The 18,829-nt window shown below is 48.6% G+C and overlaps 1 protein-coding gene across 1 annotated transcript; it reads left to right on the top strand.

Annotated features, from left to right (window-relative positions):
- Nucleotides 1-325: 325 nt before the first annotated feature.
- LOC136548122 (thioredoxin H-type-like) lies at nt 326-14,055 on the top strand. Its single transcript, XM_066539754.1, has 3 exons — nt 326-418; nt 13,504-13,626; nt 13,763-14,055. The coding sequence occupies exons 1-3, from the start codon at nt 326-328 to the stop codon at nt 13,913-13,915; spliced, it is 369 nt and encodes a 122-aa protein (XP_066395851.1). The 3' UTR covers nt 13,916-14,055.
- The last annotated feature ends 4,774 nt before the right edge of the window (nt 14,056-18,829 follow it).

The following is an 18,829-nucleotide window of genomic DNA, read 5'->3' as shown; positions in this document are numbered from 1 at the left end:
GTAACCTCATCGTGCTCTTGTCTAAGTAATCAACCGGACCCATACTATCCATTGGTGCACCGCGGTACACAGCAAATGGGTCGATGGATCAGTTACGGTTGAACCACCCCCATCGTGACACCGTATGTAGAGATGGAGCTCAAGACCCCGGAATACGAATAGCACCGGGCCGGGATCGGAGCCGCCGCCCAAGCTCCCTCGACCCCACACGTTGCTGCGCCTATAAAAGCCGCCCAAGCCACCAGCCAGCCGCCGAGAGAAAACCTTAGTCAGCATCAGAAGCTAGCTTTCGATCCCAGCGAGGAAGAAGAAGACAGCGAGAGGGATGGCGGGCGCGGCGGAGGGGACCGTGATCGCGTGCCACACCAAGGAGGAGTTCGACGCCCAGTTGGCCAAGGGCAACGAGGCCGGCAAGCTGGTACGTACGCCATCGATCTGTCTCCCTGTAATTTAATTTTCTCGATAATATGCCCGCGCTGTGTGTTCAACGATGAGTTTTTTGTTCCTGTTCTTGTTACTACTAACAATTCTTTCTAGCATTGAGCTTACTAATTTGTCAGCAACCTGTTTCATGTCCTCTACCCGGCGTCGATCGATCAGGTGGTGATCGACTTCATGTCCCCCACGTGCGGTGCTTGCCAAGAGATGGCCCCGGTGTTCGCGGCGTGCGCCAAGGAGTACCCTACTAAAGGTGTCTTCCTCAAGGTCGACATTCTCGAACTGAAGGTGAGTACGTACGGTGTCGGTGTCGTCCCAATAATAGCCAATATATATAGGTGATTAATTAATTAATTCACCAAATCATGTGCATGCATTTGGTTTCAATTCAACCCGGCCCCATGATCGATCATGTCGTCGTCGTATGCTGATCATGCTAGGTGTGTTTCCTTGTTCGACGACGTACAGGAAGTTGCTAAGAGCTACAACATCCAGGCGGCGCCGACCTTCGTCTTCATCAGGGAAGATCTGACACTGGAGAGCTTTGTTGGTGCCTGTCCAGATAAGCTCCGCAACCCCATCAAGGAGTTCATCGACAAAAATTCTGCAGCCTCTGCGTCGTCCGCCTAAGGAGACGTATAGCAAACTAAGTATATATAGCATCTATCACCAGTCGTCAATAAGGGCCAACGAATGGCGTCGTAGCTAGCAGGAGGCACCGCCATTATCGATCAGTTTGGTCGTCTAATTAAATAAGTGATTATTGTGTACTCTTATGTTCAGCTCGGAGTCGATATGTTGGCTCCCGCGCTGGATCGGTTATCGATCTGATGAGAACAGAATGTATGGAGATACTTCTGACAGGGGTTGCAATAATCCGGGTGTCTGCCTTCATGTCTCTACGAGCATGACTGAATGAAACACATGATGATGACAACGCTGAGCTGCTTGTATCCTTTGCCCCAGGCTCATCCCCAGCACAAATCGTGTTGAGACTGGCGGTCTCAGACAATGAGGAGGAGGTAGTGGCCTTCGCTTGCTACGCCGCACCCCCCGGCAGAGGCACGGGAAACAGGCGCGATAGATGGGCGAGTAAGGGAATGGCACGGAAAGCTATGATTTCATTAATTCGTCCACCAACAACCCCCTTTTACTATTACAAGAGTTCCCTATTTATAGGGCTCAACTACCACATTCACTGAGTTTACAGTAGTATCCGTCAACTGCTACAGTACATTCTTGGGATATTCCTCTACTCGCCTTCCGTCTCGGGGGTAATCTTGCCATGCCGCCATCTGGTACTGGGCCTACATGATCAACCGGCCTATCGGGCCTCAAGACTCGGCGATGGGCTTTAGGGCCTCCGCCGTGGGTCTCCGCTCTATCCGGCCTCAGGATCCGACGACGAGCCTTTGGGCCTCCGCCTCTGGGAGTGCCGGAGCCGTAGGCCTCTGGCATCCCAGGATCGCCGATCTCCTGCTTGGGTCTTCGCCCCGACGGGCGGAGATCATGCTGGAGCACCCGCGCAGTCCACGAGCGCCCTCATCTGGTTACCTGCACATACCAAAACAATGTTGGCATTTAATTAATCTCCTGGCGGAGCGGCCTCCGCCCCAACTGCCGGAGACGCCTGCAAGCCGGCCGGGCGGAGACTGCGTCAGGGCCGTCGCCCGCAACCTACAAGCCCAATCTAACAAACCGTTCTCTTTCCCGGGTTTGGAGGTGTGGGAGCACAACCTCCGTTTTGGTAACAGGTCGGAGATGCCCTCGTAACCTGCTGACTGCGTAGGTCTCCACCACTCGCTGTGGCCATGTTACAACAGTTCCCCCTTTTGAGACCGCGGTCCGCCTGAGCATGCCGTGAGCTCAAAACGCCCTAAGCAAGGACGTCCGCGGGGGCAGAGACGTTGAGACTGGCGGTCTCAGACAGTGAGTAGGAGGTAGTGGCCTTCGCTTGCTACGCCGCACCCCCCGTCGGAGGCACGGGAAACAGGCGCAATAGATGGGCGAGTAAGGGAATGGCACGGAAAGCTATGGTTTCATTAATTCGTCCACCAACAACCCCCTTTTACTGTTACAAGAGTTCCCTATTTATAGGGCTCAACTACCACATTCACTGAGTTTACAGTAGTATCCATCAACTGCTACAGTACATTCTTGGGATATTCCTCTACTCACCTTCCGTCTCGGGGGTAATCTTGCCATGCCGCCATCTGGTACTGGGCTTGCATGATCAACTGGCCCATCGGGCCTCAAGACTCGGTGATGGGCTTTAGGGCCTCCGCCGTGGGTCTCCGCTCTGTCCGGCCTCAGGATCCGACAAGCCTTCGGGCCTCCGCCTCTGGGAGTGCCGGAGCCATAGGCCTCCGGCATCCCAGGATCGCCGATCTCCTGCTTGGGTCTTCACCCCGACGGGCGGAGACCATGCTGGAGCACTTGCGCAGTCCACGAGCGCCCTCATCTGGTTACCTGCACATACCAAAATAATGTTGGCATTTAATTAGTCTCCTGGCGGAGTGGCCTCTGCCCCAACTGCCGGAGACGCCTGCGAGCCGACCGGGCGGAGACCGTGTCAGGGCCGTCGCCCGCAACCTGCAAGCCCAATCTAACAAACCGTTCTCTTTCCCGGGTTTGGAGGCGTGGGTGCACAACCTCCGTTTTGGTAACAAGTCGGAGATGCCCTCATAACCTGCTGACTGCGTAGGTCTCCGCCACTCGCGGTGGCCATGTTACAACAGTTCCCCCCTTTTGAGACCGCGGTCCGCCTGAGCGTGCCGTGAGCTCGAAACACCCTAAGCAAGGACATCCGCGGGGGCAGAGACTGCGCATAGTCACGTCTCCGACCGATCTCCGCCGGTTCCCCCCTGGCCCGCTCTGGCGCGGCCATTGGTCTTGTCAAAGTAGCCGTTTGGCTGCAAATCTAGCCGTTGTGCATCTTGCGACTTATCTAGAGATGACCGTTGTTCGGCGGGAACCGAACCGCACGCCTGTGGCCAATATAAGGGCAGGGTCCCCCCGCACGACTCATTCGCTTTTCTTGCAGCGCCAGAAATCGGTCTCTGCTTTCTTTGCTTTCGCTTGAGCTGCCTTCGCGCGTTCCTTCTTTCCGCTTGCGCCTTCCTCCCAGGTCGCCGCCGCGGTGGCTTTCCTTTCCACCTTCGCCCATACTCGCCGGCCTGCCTTCTTCGGACCCTATCGCCACCTTCTTGGTGTTAGGGCAGGCGGCTGGGGTGCTCGCTTTGAGGAGTGCATGCTTGCCTCCGCCTCCGCGTTGGAGTTTGAGAAGCTGCTGGAGGAGGATTTGGGGAGTGTCTCCACGTCCGTCGGAGACCTGATCGCTGTGGATTCCGGAGTCATGGCAATAAAGTCATGGGATTTCGGCCCCTCCTCCATTACTGAGGAGGCGGTCGTGGAGATGTTGAAGGAATCGTATTTTCCTTCTACGAGGGTAAAAATCCCTCTGCCCGGCTAGACCGTTCCAGAGCCGGAGGAGGGATATGCGGTGGTGTTCCGAGACTTCTTCACCTGCGGCCTCTGCCTTCCTTATGCCCCCTTCCTCCGCCGGGTGTTGGAGACTTTCAACGTCCAGCTCCATCGTCTGACTCCTACGGCCTTCCTCACGCTCAGCAAATTCTGCTGGGCATGTGTCTCTTATGGCGCTGAGCCAGATGTGGATACCTTCTGCGCTTACTACGAGCTGTAGAAGCAGCCAAAGAAGAAGAAGGAGATGCGGGAAGGCAAAGAGGTGGAGGTGATCTACCAGTATGGTAGTTGCACCTTCATGTCGAAGAGGAACCAGGGCGTAGATCGCCTAGAGATTTTGTTCTGCCAGAAAGGCAAATGGGACCGTGGCTAGCTTGAGTAGTGGTTCTACGTGAAGACCTACGGGGTGTGTGGCACCACCGAGGATGGTGCGGAGGTCCGAGAATACCCACTGACCTCAAGGATGGAGGTGATGGCGCCGCATATGCGCGTGGAGCCGGCAGAGGCGGTGTCTCTGGCGAGGGAAGCCTGTGAACGGGCCTTTGCGCTGGCATGCCGTTACTCCGGGGGCCGCGATCTGGTGGAGGAGATAATGGCCTCCAACTATTGGCCCCTGAGCAAGGACAATCCACCCTTTCAGCTGGAAACGGTGCAGGTTCCTATTTTTGGGCCAAAGGCCGGGATTCCGTTCCCCCGCTTTGGCCAGTCTTTGGGGGAGGGGGTGACGGAGGACGGCTTTGTCTCCGAGGTTGAAGAAGCCACCATTGGGTTGGTCGGCAAAATTTCCGAGTGTGAGTACACATCTTGAAGAGCCATGGCAGGCACCATGCCGCGGCTCAATCGAGTTTTTGAGGAGCTCGGGATCATCTACCGGGAGCGCGAGGTTCCCGCGGAGGTCCTGGCTTCGATTGACAAGAAGAAGAAGAAGACCTCTGCGAAGAACGTTACGGTGGAGGCCGAGTCCAAGAAGAGGAAGGGCGCCGCTGTTGCACGGGCGCCTCCAAAAAAGAATAAGAAGTTTGGAACTCTGGTGATTGCGCCGGGCCGCGTCTTCGTCCGGTAGTGCGGGCATTGCCTCCGTCGGCAGTGAAGACGGCCAGAGCTCTTCCGTCCCGTCAAGGGACGTGCGGGTCATGGGCGGCAGAGATAGCGGCTCTCCTGGTGCTTCGGTGCGCCCTTTGCGCGGCGCTATGAGCGGTGCGGGGCGGCCAGAGGCCAGCTTCGCTCTGGCGCGATCCTTGCACAGTGCCACGAGTGGTGCCAAACAGCCGGAGGCCAGCGCCATGAATCCTATGTCTGACATTTCTGGCGGGATGTCCTCAAGTTCTGAAGATGGCGCGGAGGTCGACCTGCGGCATGCTCCTCCTGCTCCCGCCGTTGCTTTGCCTCCCCCCACGCCAGAGGCCGTCGATGAGCAGCCGGAGGCCATGCTTGCAGAGCAGGCCCCGGTGGCTCGGTCGCCGCATGATAGGGCGAAGACTTCTACCCAGGGGGCTCAGCGGGTGGCCCACCCTAGGCTTTTTATGAGTGAGTTGGTTTGGCGCACACTTTTGTTTTTACTGTCTTTGCCTGGTTTATTTGTTTATGTATTCTATGTTGCTTTTGCAGGTGATGTCATGGCTGGACTCCTCACTCCAGAGGAACGAGCGGCTGCTGCCAGCGTCAGGTTTGGTCCGGGGCAGCCGGGGCCGATGGTGCCGGGTCCAAGTGAGTGTGGAGTGTTTTTATCTTACTCGTCTCTTGGTTTGCCGTTATTGCCTATGTCTGATCGGCCCTCTGACCTGAGTTGTTGTTGTATTATTTTTTTTACGCAGGCTCCTCCGGCACTTCTATCTCACGTTGGGAAGAGTGCTATCTTGGGGTTCTTGGAGACGTCGGAGGTGGTCTCCGGCAATTTGTGTGTTCATTGTGAGATTTATTTTCCTCACCTTATGGTTTTGTATTTGTTTGTTCTTCTTTGAACAGATCGCTTCAAATAGCGTCTGAGGGACATGGATTTCTTCCGGCTTCTCCGTGTTCATCTAGAACACCAGAGCTTGGTTCATCTTCGGCAGTTTACATTTTTTGGTGTATGCTCGCCTTTATATTTGTTTTGTTTTATTTCTATTACTGATTGCCTTGGTCTTCTTCTTCTTTCTGATCGTAGGGGTATCACACGGGCGTTGTTATGGAAGAGCGCTGCACTCGCGATGTCTCCGACCGAGATTCTGCGATTGAAGCGCTCAAAGCGGAGAACGAGCGCCTGGAGGGTGACAAGGGGCGTTTGACCAACTCCCTTGCAGCTCTTCGTCTTTCACTGGCGGAGAAGGAAAAAGAAACGGAGGTGGCGAGGGCCGATCTCGCCAAGGCTGCCGAGCAGGCCCGTAAGGCGAATGAGTTGGCCGAGGGTCTCCGGCGAGAAGTGGCCTCTGAGAAGGAATCCACAGCTACGATGGAGGGGCAGCTGACTTTGACGACGAGGCGTTTGGACTCGGTCAAGGTGGTCCTTGATGCAACCATTAGCCAGTACCGTGCCACCGTCGCTGAGTTCGGTGGCGAAACCTCTGCTCCTTTGGAGGAAGACAGCGTCTACGCCCTCGTTTCCTGGCTAAGGCGTCACCTTACAAAGCTCCCCGATCTGGTGAATGGCTGCACGGACTACGGGGCGCTGGCGGGGGTGACGAACTACGCTAAGCTTCTAGTGCGCGGTGGGTATACGCATACTGAGAGTATTCCGGGGGGTGCTGCCGGGTCCGGAGGTGCTTGGTGAGACTTCTCCTGGTTTGCGAAAAAGCTTGAGGAATTTCATTGGGTACTTTTGGGCTCCGTTTGGGAGGCTTGCCGCCCGGAAGCTAGCGGAGGAGAAGAGGGCGAAGGTATTTGTAGTCCTTGTTGTCACTGTTTTTCCCTTTCCTTGTTTCTTGCGAAGCTATGGAGGCTTTTATTGCTCTCTGAAGCTGATATTGTGGTCTGTGCTTTAACAGGAGGCGCAGAAGGGTCTGGCGAGCAGGCCTCCGCCGATTCCTAGCTCGGCGACTGCGGGTGATGCCTTCGCCTCTGCTAACGCCCCGAAGAGCGCTACGATCGGCGGTGGTGACGCCCGGAAGCCGCAGGCACCATCTCCGTCCGTGTTTGGTGCAGGCTCCGCTCCTGGGACTTCTACAGCGTCCGGGACTCCGGAGGTGTAGGCTCTTTGTAGGATTTAGTTTTTTTAACTTGTATTTCGCAATCCGGTTGGACTCTTGTGAATAAAGTTTCTTTTGTTCTGAATGATTTTGTGGAAAATTTGAAACTTGCGCAGGTTCCGAATCTGGAGCCTGCGCAAGATGTTGCGCCTTTGAATCTCTACAATGACGGTATTTACGTGAGCGGAGAGCTTTGGGAGTACTGGCGTTCGGCTTTTCCGCGCAGCGTTGCGCGCGGCTTGTTTGAGTCAGTTAAGTTAGACATTGACGACGAGCGCGCTGGGTTTACTTGCTTTGGGTAATAGGCAGAGGCCAGTGTGGAGGGATGTATTTGGGTTGCGTTTAGCGCTGGGTACATTGGGCAGTACTGCTGGTGGCCAGTTGTGTAGGTGGTGTTGACCTCTCTTGCACTCTGCTGTGTCAGAGGTTGGGCAGTCTGCTTGTTCTTCATCCTTTCCTGTGTTTCTTTTGTCTCCGGACAATCTTTGGTGCTGTGCCCTGCGTTTTTGCCGTGAAAAACGCAATATGGCCTACGTTGTTTCTAGCTTTGGTTTCTGTTCCAGTTTTTGCCTTGGTAACCTTGTCGACCTTGGTTCCTTGTCTGGGTCTTCGGCCGTGTTGGCGCTGCCTGTTGCCCTTGCTCGGGGTGAGGTTGACCCTCGATGCTGAGCACTTGCCCCTGGCCTGGTTTCTGATTTGATACATTCTGGTTCGTATAGGTTTTCTGGGAATTTTTACTGCTGTTTTGTTGTCTGTTTTGACCTTGCTCCTCTAGCCTTTTGCGGAGGTCATTGTCTGATCTGCAGTACTTCTCGAACTCGTCATACAACTGTTGTATGGAAGTTGGTTTCTTTCTTGCTAGGTGTGCTGCGAACGGCCCGATTCGGAGGCCTTTGATCGCTGCTTCAATGGCGATCTCGTCTGGGACATCTGGTGCCTTCGCTTTTAGTTGCACGAATTTCCGGAAGTAGTCATGTAGTGTCTCTCCCTGCATTTGCTTGCACTGGAACAGATCTATGGAAGTCAGCGACTGTGCTGTTAGCCCCTTGAAGTTTGTTAATATCTTGTCCTGGAGGTTCTCCCAAGAATAGACTGTGCTTGGTTTGAGCATAGAATACCAAGCCAGCGCATCGCCTTCGGCTGCAATGACAAATGACTTTGCCAACACAACGTCGTCTCTGCCGATGGAGGCTACTACTGCCTCGTAACTCATAATGAACTGATGGGGGTCTGTCTTTCCGTTGAACTTTGGTAGTGTGATTGGCTTATACGCTGTTGGCCATGGCGACTATTGTATGCCTTCAGATAGTGGGGACTTAGGATTGATAGGCCTCCGCCTCACCTGAGATGGCATCGTCGGCTGGCTGATCATTGGTGTAGGGCCTTGTAACATGGTTGCAGTTGGTGTTGCTGCGGAGGTTGGGATTGCGGAGGTTGACGCTGGTACTGCATGCTGCATACTTAGCATCTTAGCATGTAGGACTGCCAACTGCTGCCTTATTTCTGTTGCTTGTGCTGACGCTTGAATAGCTTGCTGATTAGCTACGAATGCTGCTGCCATTCTGTCCCTCTCTTGTTGCGCTCTTTGCAACTATGCTTGCAACTGTTGCAGTTCTTGCTCGGGTGTTGTGGCTGAGTTTGGTTGGGCCTCCGAATCTTGAATCTCTGGATCTTGGGGTTCCGGTGGTTGGCCCTGGGCATCTGCTATAGTGTCATCCTCCACTGGCGAGGTTGCGTAGGTGCTACGAATGTTGCGCCTAGGCCTTCCTCGCTGACCCGTGGTCGCTGCTGCTCTGGTGGTGGTTTTTCTTTTCCCTGCCATCATTGATTTGCCTTGGCCAAACCACGGTGGGCGCCAATGTTGAGACTGACGGTCTCAGACAGTGAGGAGGAGGTAGTGGCCTTCGCTTGCTACGCCGCACCCCCCGACGGAGGCACGGGAAACAGGCGCGATAGATGGGTGAGTAAGGGAATGGCACGGAAAGCTATGGTTTCATTAATTCATCCACCAACAACCCCCTTTTACTGTTACAAGAGTTCCCTATTTATAGGGCTCAACTACCACATTCACTGAGTTTACAGTAGTATCCCTCAACTGCTACAGTACATTCTTGGGATATTCCTCTACTCGCCTTCCGTCTCGGGGGTAATCTTGCCATGCCGCCATCTGGTACTGGGCCTGCATGATCAACTGGCCCATCGGGCCTTAAGACTCGGCGATGGGCTATAGGGCCTCCGCCATGGGTCTCCGCTCTGTCCAGCCTCAGGATCCGACGACGAGCCTTCGGGCCTCCGCCTCTGGGAGTGCCGAAGCCGTAGGCCTCTGGCATCCTAGGATCGCCAATCTCCTGCTTGGGTCTTCGCCCCGACGGGCGGAGACCATGCTGGAGCACCCGCGCAGTCCACGAGCGCCCTCATCTGGTTACCTGCATGTACCAAAACAATGTTGGCATTTAATTAGTCTCCTAGCGGAGCGGCCTCCGCCCCAACTGCCGGAGACGCCTGCGAGCCGGCCGGGTGGAGACCGCGTCAGGGCCATTGTCCACAACCTGCAAGCCCAATCTAACAAACCTTTCTCTTTCTCGGGTTTGGAGGCGTGGGAGCACAACCTCCGTTTTGGTAACAGGTCGGAGATGCCCTCATAACCTGCTGACTGCGTAGGTCTCCGCCACTCGCGGTGGCCATGTTACAACAAATCGTATACCAATAACGCTAAAAAATCAATTTAAATTATATTAATACTCTTGTTACATCATGTAGGAAGCTTTAAATAAAAGATAATAAGACGTTAAGCCCTAGAATTTCTAGACGTGGATAAAAGATGCACAATTAATAAGATCAAAGAGTAAATTTTAGTATCGGTCCTCAAGCTCGTCCCGAGTTCTCATTTGGGTCTTGGTACTTTTTGAAATTTCACATTCAGCTCCTTAAACTTGTTTCGAGTTCTCATCCCGGTTGTGGGTACTTCCAAATTGCACGTTTGGTTCCCTAAACTTATCTCGGGTTCTCATATATGTCTCGGTTTCGGTACATGCAAATTGCACACTAAGGTCCCAAGTTCCTAAAATTCTCATAAAAGGATCCAAATAGGCATACTATTCGGGATGAGGGGTGTAACTTAGAGCGGTGGATTTTGGCATAGTGATGGACTAGGACTAACAAATAGTCATGTTAGCTCATATCTATAGACTAGTGGACTAACAATTAGTCTGCTTATTTGGATTCTTAGAGTCTAACAAATAGCCAACTAGTTGTTAGTCCTATAAATCCAAATAGGGTGATATGTGGTGGCTAAAAGATATATTACAAATACATATTTAAAAAATGAGAAAAAATGTAGAACTTTTGACAAAATTGTATAAGATAAAAAATGTTTCTAAGGGTCACAAAGCTTGCACATTTTTTTTTTTTGAGAGAACCAAAGCTTGTACATTTAGGACATTATTATATTTGTGACTAGAGTGATTATGTGCTCACTCTAGCTAGTCACAAATATAAGCAGTATATAGAACATTAGCACAGTATAAAAGGTGAAATTTTGATTCCAATTTCTATACAAGTAGCATTTTGTCATGATAAATCTTATAAAAACACTACTCCCTCCGTTCCAAATTATAAGTCGCTTTGACTCTTTTGGTACATCCATTTTGCTACGTATCTAGATATAATAATATGTCTAGATACATAGTAAAATTGATGAACCAAAAAAGTCAAAACGACTTATACGGTTTTTCTAAAAATTTGACTGATATCTAGAACTTAAGACGGAGCGAGTGCATATATCACACACATAAAGAGAGAGGAATCTACCCAGCCCTGTGTTCTCTTGGGAGAAACTATGTTTTCTTAACATACAACCGCACCTATGGATGCTTGATGCTTCCAGGTATTACACGTGAGTAACTGTAACTGTACAAATTAGATGCGAATGTGGAACTGAAATCACTGATAGCTACACCTCTCCAAATACCAAATTCCTTGTTCCACTTGCAGAGCACCTAGTAGAGAATATGATGTTCCAAGGATGATGACATGCGTTAGATATCAAGTCCAATTTGTAAATAGTCATTTCCCAACAATAATGTGCACAAATGCAGCTTGATGACAAAATTGAAATTGCAGCGAACTTCTATTATTCATTGACACCCGAGGTATATATGGTTTCTACTTTCTACTCTTTGCAGCTTCCTTAAGTTGGGGTCCTTACATTTTATTTTATATGAGTAGCTGTTATCAAAGAAACACGGGACACGCTATACTATATTACTGTACAAAGTAATCGTTGGGTGGCAATGGCAACCACCCTCACCTTCCAATAATATCTTCAAATGGTACATGGTGGCTATAGTGCACGACTCATATATAGTTTCCCTTTGCAATAAACTGATATCACTTTATTTGTGGGGTGTACAAAGCGTCTAAGCATGACTTAATTGGTCACATGGGGATATATGTGCACTATGTGGTTCAACTCATTTTCCAACAATGTATGCATAAGTGCAGCTTGATGATAAAACTAAAATAGCAGCAAACTTCTATTCATTGACACCCGATGTATACATGTATGTTCTACTCTTTGCATCTTCCTTAATTAAGTTGGGGTTCGTATATTATCAATAAAAACACGACAATACCCTAACACGTTACTACTACAAAGAAGACTTTGGATGCAATGGCAAGCTACCGTGTCACCTTCAAATAATATATCTAAAATGATCCATGCATGGGTACGTAGTGCACGATACTTCCCCTTTGCTACAAACTTATACGATCACGGGGATAAGATAAAGTACAAAGGGCAAAAGTGCATGTAGCCTATTAGTTATAAGAGTATCAGTAGCACTTTAAATCCTGGATTCGACTCCCGTGGGAGTGAATATTCTAGGATTTAACGGCGTTGTGCTTTCAGTGGTAAGCGACGTTTTCGTCGTAAGCGAGGCACTTATGGTGAATTCGTTAATCTCGAGGATGCTCATAGAGGTAGGATTTGCGTGCATGCATTCATAGGGGTGAGTGTGCGTGCGTTGTGAGTGTCTGAGTTATATTGTGCAGTAGCAAAAAAAATAGTAAAAGTACAAAGGGTTCAAACTTATACGATCAACGGATGCGGTTGGAAATGGAAGCCGTCTCTACAAATCTATTTTTAGAGATGGTTGTACTCTAGCCGCCTCGGGTACATTTCACGCCAAGATTTGCTCTAGTATATTTCCCACCAAAATTCAAACTGTGTTTGTGATTTAATATACAGACAGTTGTTCAAACGTCGAAACACACCACGTTTGGGTGCCAATGTGCTGAAACGCGTTCACGAGGACGTTTGATAGTACTCCCTTCGTACTCATAAATAAAGTCGTTTTGGACAAGGCTTGGTCAAACATTGAGAATATAAATCATGAATAACTTTAAAGTTGTTAGAGTTTGGAAATGTGAAAATCATATAAAAAGATTTGTCTTGAAAAATACTTTCATAAAAATATACATATACCACTTTTTGATAAATAGTTTTATAAAGATATGGAGTCAAAGTTATGCTTTGGAGACCGTTTCACTGTCCAAAACAACTTTATTTTTAAATAATGAGGGAGTATGAGCTAATACACGCGTCGATAATAATTTAAGTCAGTACACACTAGGAAATCCAGCATCTTGTGCTATATTCCCTATCTAGAGATTTTCTAATCCCAGTGATCCACTAAACCAAACACTTGATATCCATGTATGCTCCATTCCATCCATGCATATCCAACCAACCAAGCACACGCTAAAAAAGCACCCGTGTCAAGCAGAGAGTTGAAGACCGCCGCCAAAGCTCCCCCGCCGCAACCCAACAGGCGCCAACACGTACTCGCTCGCCCCCTCCCACTCCCAGTCGCTGCGCCTATAAAAGCCGCAAGGCACGCGCCCCATATGAAGCCACCAACGCAATAATCTCCGCAAGCCATCCCGTGATATATTGTTGTTTGGGAAAAGCTGTTCAGGTTTCCTCAATTGGTCTCTCTGGTTTCCGAAATTGCAAAAGCTCTGTTCAGGTTTCCACGATTCGTCTCTGGTTTCCAAATTTGTTCTGAATTGCATCGAAGGTGCTCGCGTTTGGGCGCGTGTTGGGATTATTGCCAGATCGAAATGAAATCAGTGTGAGCTTGCGGTAACTTAATTTTGACTGACTGGTTAACTGGAGGCGGCAATTGTGACATGAATCATGCATGCGCGTCCAGTGTGAGGGTTAGCAGCCAATATACTACATGTATGCAAGGTTCCCATGCATGGTATGCTGTCTGTTCAACGATTAGGATGAGTTCTTGTTCTTTTTTTTCCCCCGACAATGATGATGAGTTCTTGTTCTTGTGATGCAACAATTCTACAGCCTCTGACATTGAGCTTTATCAACCTGTCTCACCGGCCTACCCCTTATCATCAGGTGATCATCGACTTCATGTCCCCCTCGTGCCCTTTTTGCCTAGAGATTGCCCCGGTGTACGCGGAGTGGGCCAAGAAGTTCCCTAGCGCTGTCTTCCTCGAGGTTAATGTTTTCGAACTCAAGGTGAGCGACGATGGTGTAGTCCCAAACTCCCACAATATATATATTGGTACTGGTATGATGCATGCATGCATGTGCGTTTGATTTCAACCCCGCCCATGCATGTACTGATCATGCTGTTTCCTCGATGGTTCGACAGGAAGTTGCTGACTTCTACAAGATCGACGGGATGCCGACCTTCGTCTTCATCAAGAACGGCGAGACGCTGGAGACCATTGAAGGTCCCGAGAAGGATGAGATCCTGGACGCCATCAAGAAGTACATCGGCACTCCTGCCTCGGCGTCCGCCTAAGGACGACGTACATGTATAATCCAGCAAATATATAGCATCACCAGTGTCGTCAATAAGGGCCAACAAATCAATAATGGCGTGCTAACTAGCTAGCACTTAGCAGCAGTATAGGCACCGCCATCATCGATCAGCATGCAGTTTGGTCTAAGTGATTGTGTACTATGTTCAGCTTGGAGTCGATCCCGTGCTGGACCGGTTGTCTTATCGATCGATCTGATGAATATAATACAGTATATATGTATGGACACTTTCTGACTGGGGTTGCAATCCGGATGCATCTCTGCCTTCATTATTAATTATGACTGAATGAAATACATGATGATGACAATCTGCTTACTATTATTAATTGGCGGCTCTAATGTAACATTAATCCTCACGATATGTGTTAAGAAAAAAATAAATCTTAAAAACTCTCGTATATTCATAAGCATCTGGTCATTAATTTACTAGACTCTAACAATTATCGTTAATAATAACCATTGGATCTATTTTTTAACAATTACCACCACTTTATGCCATTATGAAAAATAAATAAAATAATCATATAAAATTGCGTCTAAATACACACTTTAGCCGTTATAAAAGACAATTTAAATTAACATATTAAATTTGCATCTATATTATTCACATTTGTCATAATGAAAGATAATTTAAAAATAAATCATAATTTTGCATTTAAATAACTCACCTCTTTGATTATAATTTATAAAAGATAATACGGTAACCCTTAAGTTCTCACCTAAATTAGAACATATGTTGCTATAAAAATAATATAAATAACCCCTTTAATTTGCATCTAGATATCCATCTCTATTGTTATGAAATATAAACTACATATGTGCTAAAATATCCCTTGCCAAGTTGAAAGACCGGCCTTACATGTAGGGGTCATGTCAATGCACAGTCAACGTGCCACGTCAGCGTACATAGCGGGTTAAGACCCGTTTGGACCTGGATAATACACAAAGCCAAGTTCATAGACCTAGAAATAACATTTGAGAGTAGATGGACCTAGCTAGGTGACACCCCTTGCCAAGTTGAAGAACCGACCTTATATGTAGGGATCACGTCAATGCACAGCCAGCATGCCACGTTATCGTTAAGAGCGGTAGGAGCCGTTTGGATCTCGATGATATCTACAAGTTCATAAACCTAGAAATAACATTTTAAGAGTAGAGAAACTAAGAGATATCCCCTGTCAAGTTGAAGAACAGGTCATGAATTTCCATGTATGGCACACGTAAACATAGGCATCTACAAGGCCTTGTGTTCTCTTGGGCGAAACTGTGTCTTCTTATCTTGCAAGTAGCTCGTCTTCGGATACAGAGGAAGCTTATGCTAGATATAGAATCCATTTTTTCTTTTAAAAATGTAACAAAGATGAATCCTTGCACAAATTTGACAGAATTTGTTACCCACCTATAATATGATAAAATTGTGCTTTGTAGTACACCATTGCTGTATTTTTCAAGGCCAAAATCGATTACGAGTAACTAAACGGAGTGCATATGCCCTGTGCCGTCGTATCTTACTGGTGGCTTTTCTTGGGCCTCCCATTTTGCACGATAAGAGAAACCGCACCAGTGGATGCTTGATGCTTCCAGATATTACGTAAATGCGAGTAACTGTGATCGTACAAATTAGATGCGAATGTGGAACTCAGATCACGTACTGATAGCTACACCTCTCCAAATACCAAATTCCTTGTTCCAATTGCAGAGCACCAACAGAATATGATGTTCCAAGGATGATGACATGCGTTAGATATCAAGTTCAATTTGTAAAGTAGTCATTTCTTCCCAACAATAATGTGCACAAATGCAGCTTGATGACAAAATTAAAATAGCAGCGAACTCCTATTATTCATTGACACCCGAGGTATATATGGTTTCTACTTTCTACTCTTTAATTTGCATCTTCCTTAGTTGGGGTTCATACATTTTATTTTATATGAGTAACAGTTGTCAATAGAAACACGTCAATACACCAGAAACGACTTTTGATCCACTTCAAAATTTAGCTTTAGTGCCGGTATTTTTTGCGCCCGGGACTAAAGGTCCCAACCCAACGGCTACTGCAACAAACTTTTGCTGCAGGGGACCTTTAGTCCCGGTTGGAACTATCAACCGGGACTAAAGATTAACTTTTACTCCCGGTTGGTCCCTGTAACACCCTAAAATTTGCCTCTTTTGGAAAATAGGTTTAAAATGATTTAATTTTATATTTTGTGCTCATGAAATGTAGAAATAAATAAATTTCTCATGAATTTAAAATTTATCATAAAGTAGTAACATGTATGTGCATTCATGCTGCTGCATATTATTTTGTGAATGTTTAGTATTGATAAAAAATTTCAAAGAGAATTGAAATTTGAATTGGAATTGGTTTTGAAAATATGTTTTAGGAAATAGAAAAGGAGTTTTATTATTTCTCTTCCCCCTTCTCTGTTTTTGGCCCGCAGGCCTTTTCTCCCCACTAGCCCAGCTCTCCTTTTTCTCCTCCCTTGCGCACTGCGCCAGCCCAGCAAGGTGCCGGCCCACTCGGGCGGGCTGGCAACTGCCTCGGCCGCTCGGCCCAGCAAGCCCCGCCAGCCCAACTCGGGAGCAACCGCCGCGCCTTCCCCGCGTTTCAGTCGATGACCGCCTGGGCCCACATGCCAGCGCTGTCCTCCTCCTCCCGCTCTCCCGGCGCCAGTCAATCGCGAGCCGCAACTGCTCCGCACCCTCCGCGCCCACGTCGCGTATCGTGGGAGCGCCCCCCCCCCCCCCCCCCCCCCGCGGCCGGCCTCTATAAATCGGCGCCGAGCCCGTCGCCGCCTCTCCCTGCTGCCTCCCTGTTTCTTTTTCACCTTCGCCAAGCGCTCGCTGTGCACGGAAGACGCAACCGCCGCGACGCCGAGGTCCACCGTCCACCATCCACGTCGTCCGTCGTCCTCGAGCCGCCTCCGTCCTCGTTTTCCCCCCGCTGTGAGAACCCCCGTGCTCCCCTCTTTCTTCCCGTGCAGTTATTCGAGTGTTTCGTGGTCGTTTGAGCCTTAGACGAGTGCGCCCGTGAGTTCTTGCTCACTGGCCATGGCGACCGCCGCGTCGGCCCTCTTCTCCGGCCGCCGTATAGGCCTAGCCGAGATCCCCCTGTTCCTCCGCAACTCCCCGGTGCCCTCGGTTCTTCGAACCGTGGCCCCTAGCCCCTGAACCGCGCGCTCCGGCGAGTCCTTGCCGCCGGCCATGGAGCTTGCCGTCGGAATCACTGTGCCAGCCGGCGTCTCCTCCTCTCTCCCCCTCACTGATCTAATCTGGCCGTTCATTTCAAATCCAACGGCCACCAGAGGCTGATACCCCTTCGTGGGTGGATTTGCTAAAGAGCCCCCCTGTTTTCGCTTAATTGTACCCGCAGTCCATAGCGCGAATTCCTGAGTATGCTTTCTTCTTTTGAAAACGTAAACTAAACTATTTTAGTCCAAAGTACGTTTTCAGTATTTACAAAAATGCCATTTGTACTGTTTTGCTTATAAAATCGTCGTTTTAGCTCCGAATTGATCCGTTCAAATTGCGTTAGCTTCGTAATTTCATAATCTATGTGTTAGTACCACTGTTAATCAAGTTTGCAACTTTTAAATTTCATGATTAGTTTTAATTACATAAAGTGCTATAGAAAACCCTGTTTAATTCATAACTTTCGCGTTTTAGCTCTGATTTTCGTAAACTTCGCGTTGACGTGGTCGTAGCGAGACATAGATTATTTCCATAAACATTTTATCTTATTTTCTATACTGTTGGTATACTATTCTAACTGTAGGATTGTTTGCTTTGTATGAATGTCTTTGGAATGTTGTATGTTGCCGTGTTGGTCGCGTTCAGACGGTGAGGAGAACGTTGGAGATCAAGAGTTCTTCGACGACCAGCAGGACCAGCAAGAGTTTGTGAACCAAGGCAAGTATAGCATGGACCTACCTTGATGTCCTATTCACTTTAATCATTTACTCATGTGCATGTGTCTAATTTTGATAACCATAAGGACATTCTAGTCGTTTGATGACTTGTTCCCTTGACTCCTATGGGTTAATTGCATATGGATAGATTGCTAGTGCTCTAACTGAACATGATCTACATGATGGTGAATGGTTCTATGAAACTAAAAGTATAACATGATTTATAACAACTGATCCATAGGGCGAATGTGCAAATGACTTTTGATCATGTTGCTCCTGGCCCTCCATAAGGACTTATCTGTCGGGAAAAGCTGGGACTGACAGTGCAACCGGAAGAGTCATATGGCTCTGACTTTAGCTCAGTAATAGGGCCTTTTCTAGCTTGTTAGAGGTTACCTTTATGGCACAAGAGGGGCTTGCCACGTTGGGTATAGGGCTGCCTCTATTTCTATGTGTATAGCCATGATGGATATATGCCATAGGAAAGGGGGGTTCCTACATCTGCCTGCCGAGGAAACCTAGCGGCCCTAACTTGTTAGAGAAACTTATGAAATGGCTTCATAGTGTACCCTGCCCGCTCACCTTGGCAGTGACATGGGAGTAGTTAACCCGGGCATATGAGAATCACGACTCGCGGTGAATGTGCACCACCTCTGTAGAGGGTTACAAACTGTTATAACAGCCGTGCTCACGGTCATGAGCGGCCTGGAAAACTCACAGAATAATTGGTTACTCATTGTTGTTCAGTTATGATGGTTTATGATGATATGATCCAAATGATGCCGATGTCTGATTAAGTGGGTTCAAATGGGAGCTTAAGCATAACTTGATTAAACTTGATAATAAAATCTGGACTTACTAAAAGTGCTAACTGCAGTAAACCAGTGTCGTCCTTTTTTAGCTACATAACCCCATGTTATCTTGTTAAGTACGGGAAGTACTTACACTTGTTTATTTCTATATTTGGATAAAAATCCCAGATGGGT

Source organism: Miscanthus floridulus, chromosome 4, assembly GCF_019320115.1.
Source record: "Miscanthus floridulus cultivar M001 chromosome 4, ASM1932011v1, whole genome shotgun sequence".
Lineage (NCBI taxonomy): Eukaryota > Viridiplantae > Streptophyta > Magnoliopsida > Poales > Poaceae > Miscanthus > Miscanthus floridulus.
The sequence above is the reverse complement of the archived record's forward strand: the minus strand, read 5'-3'. Positions and strand labels throughout refer to the sequence as shown.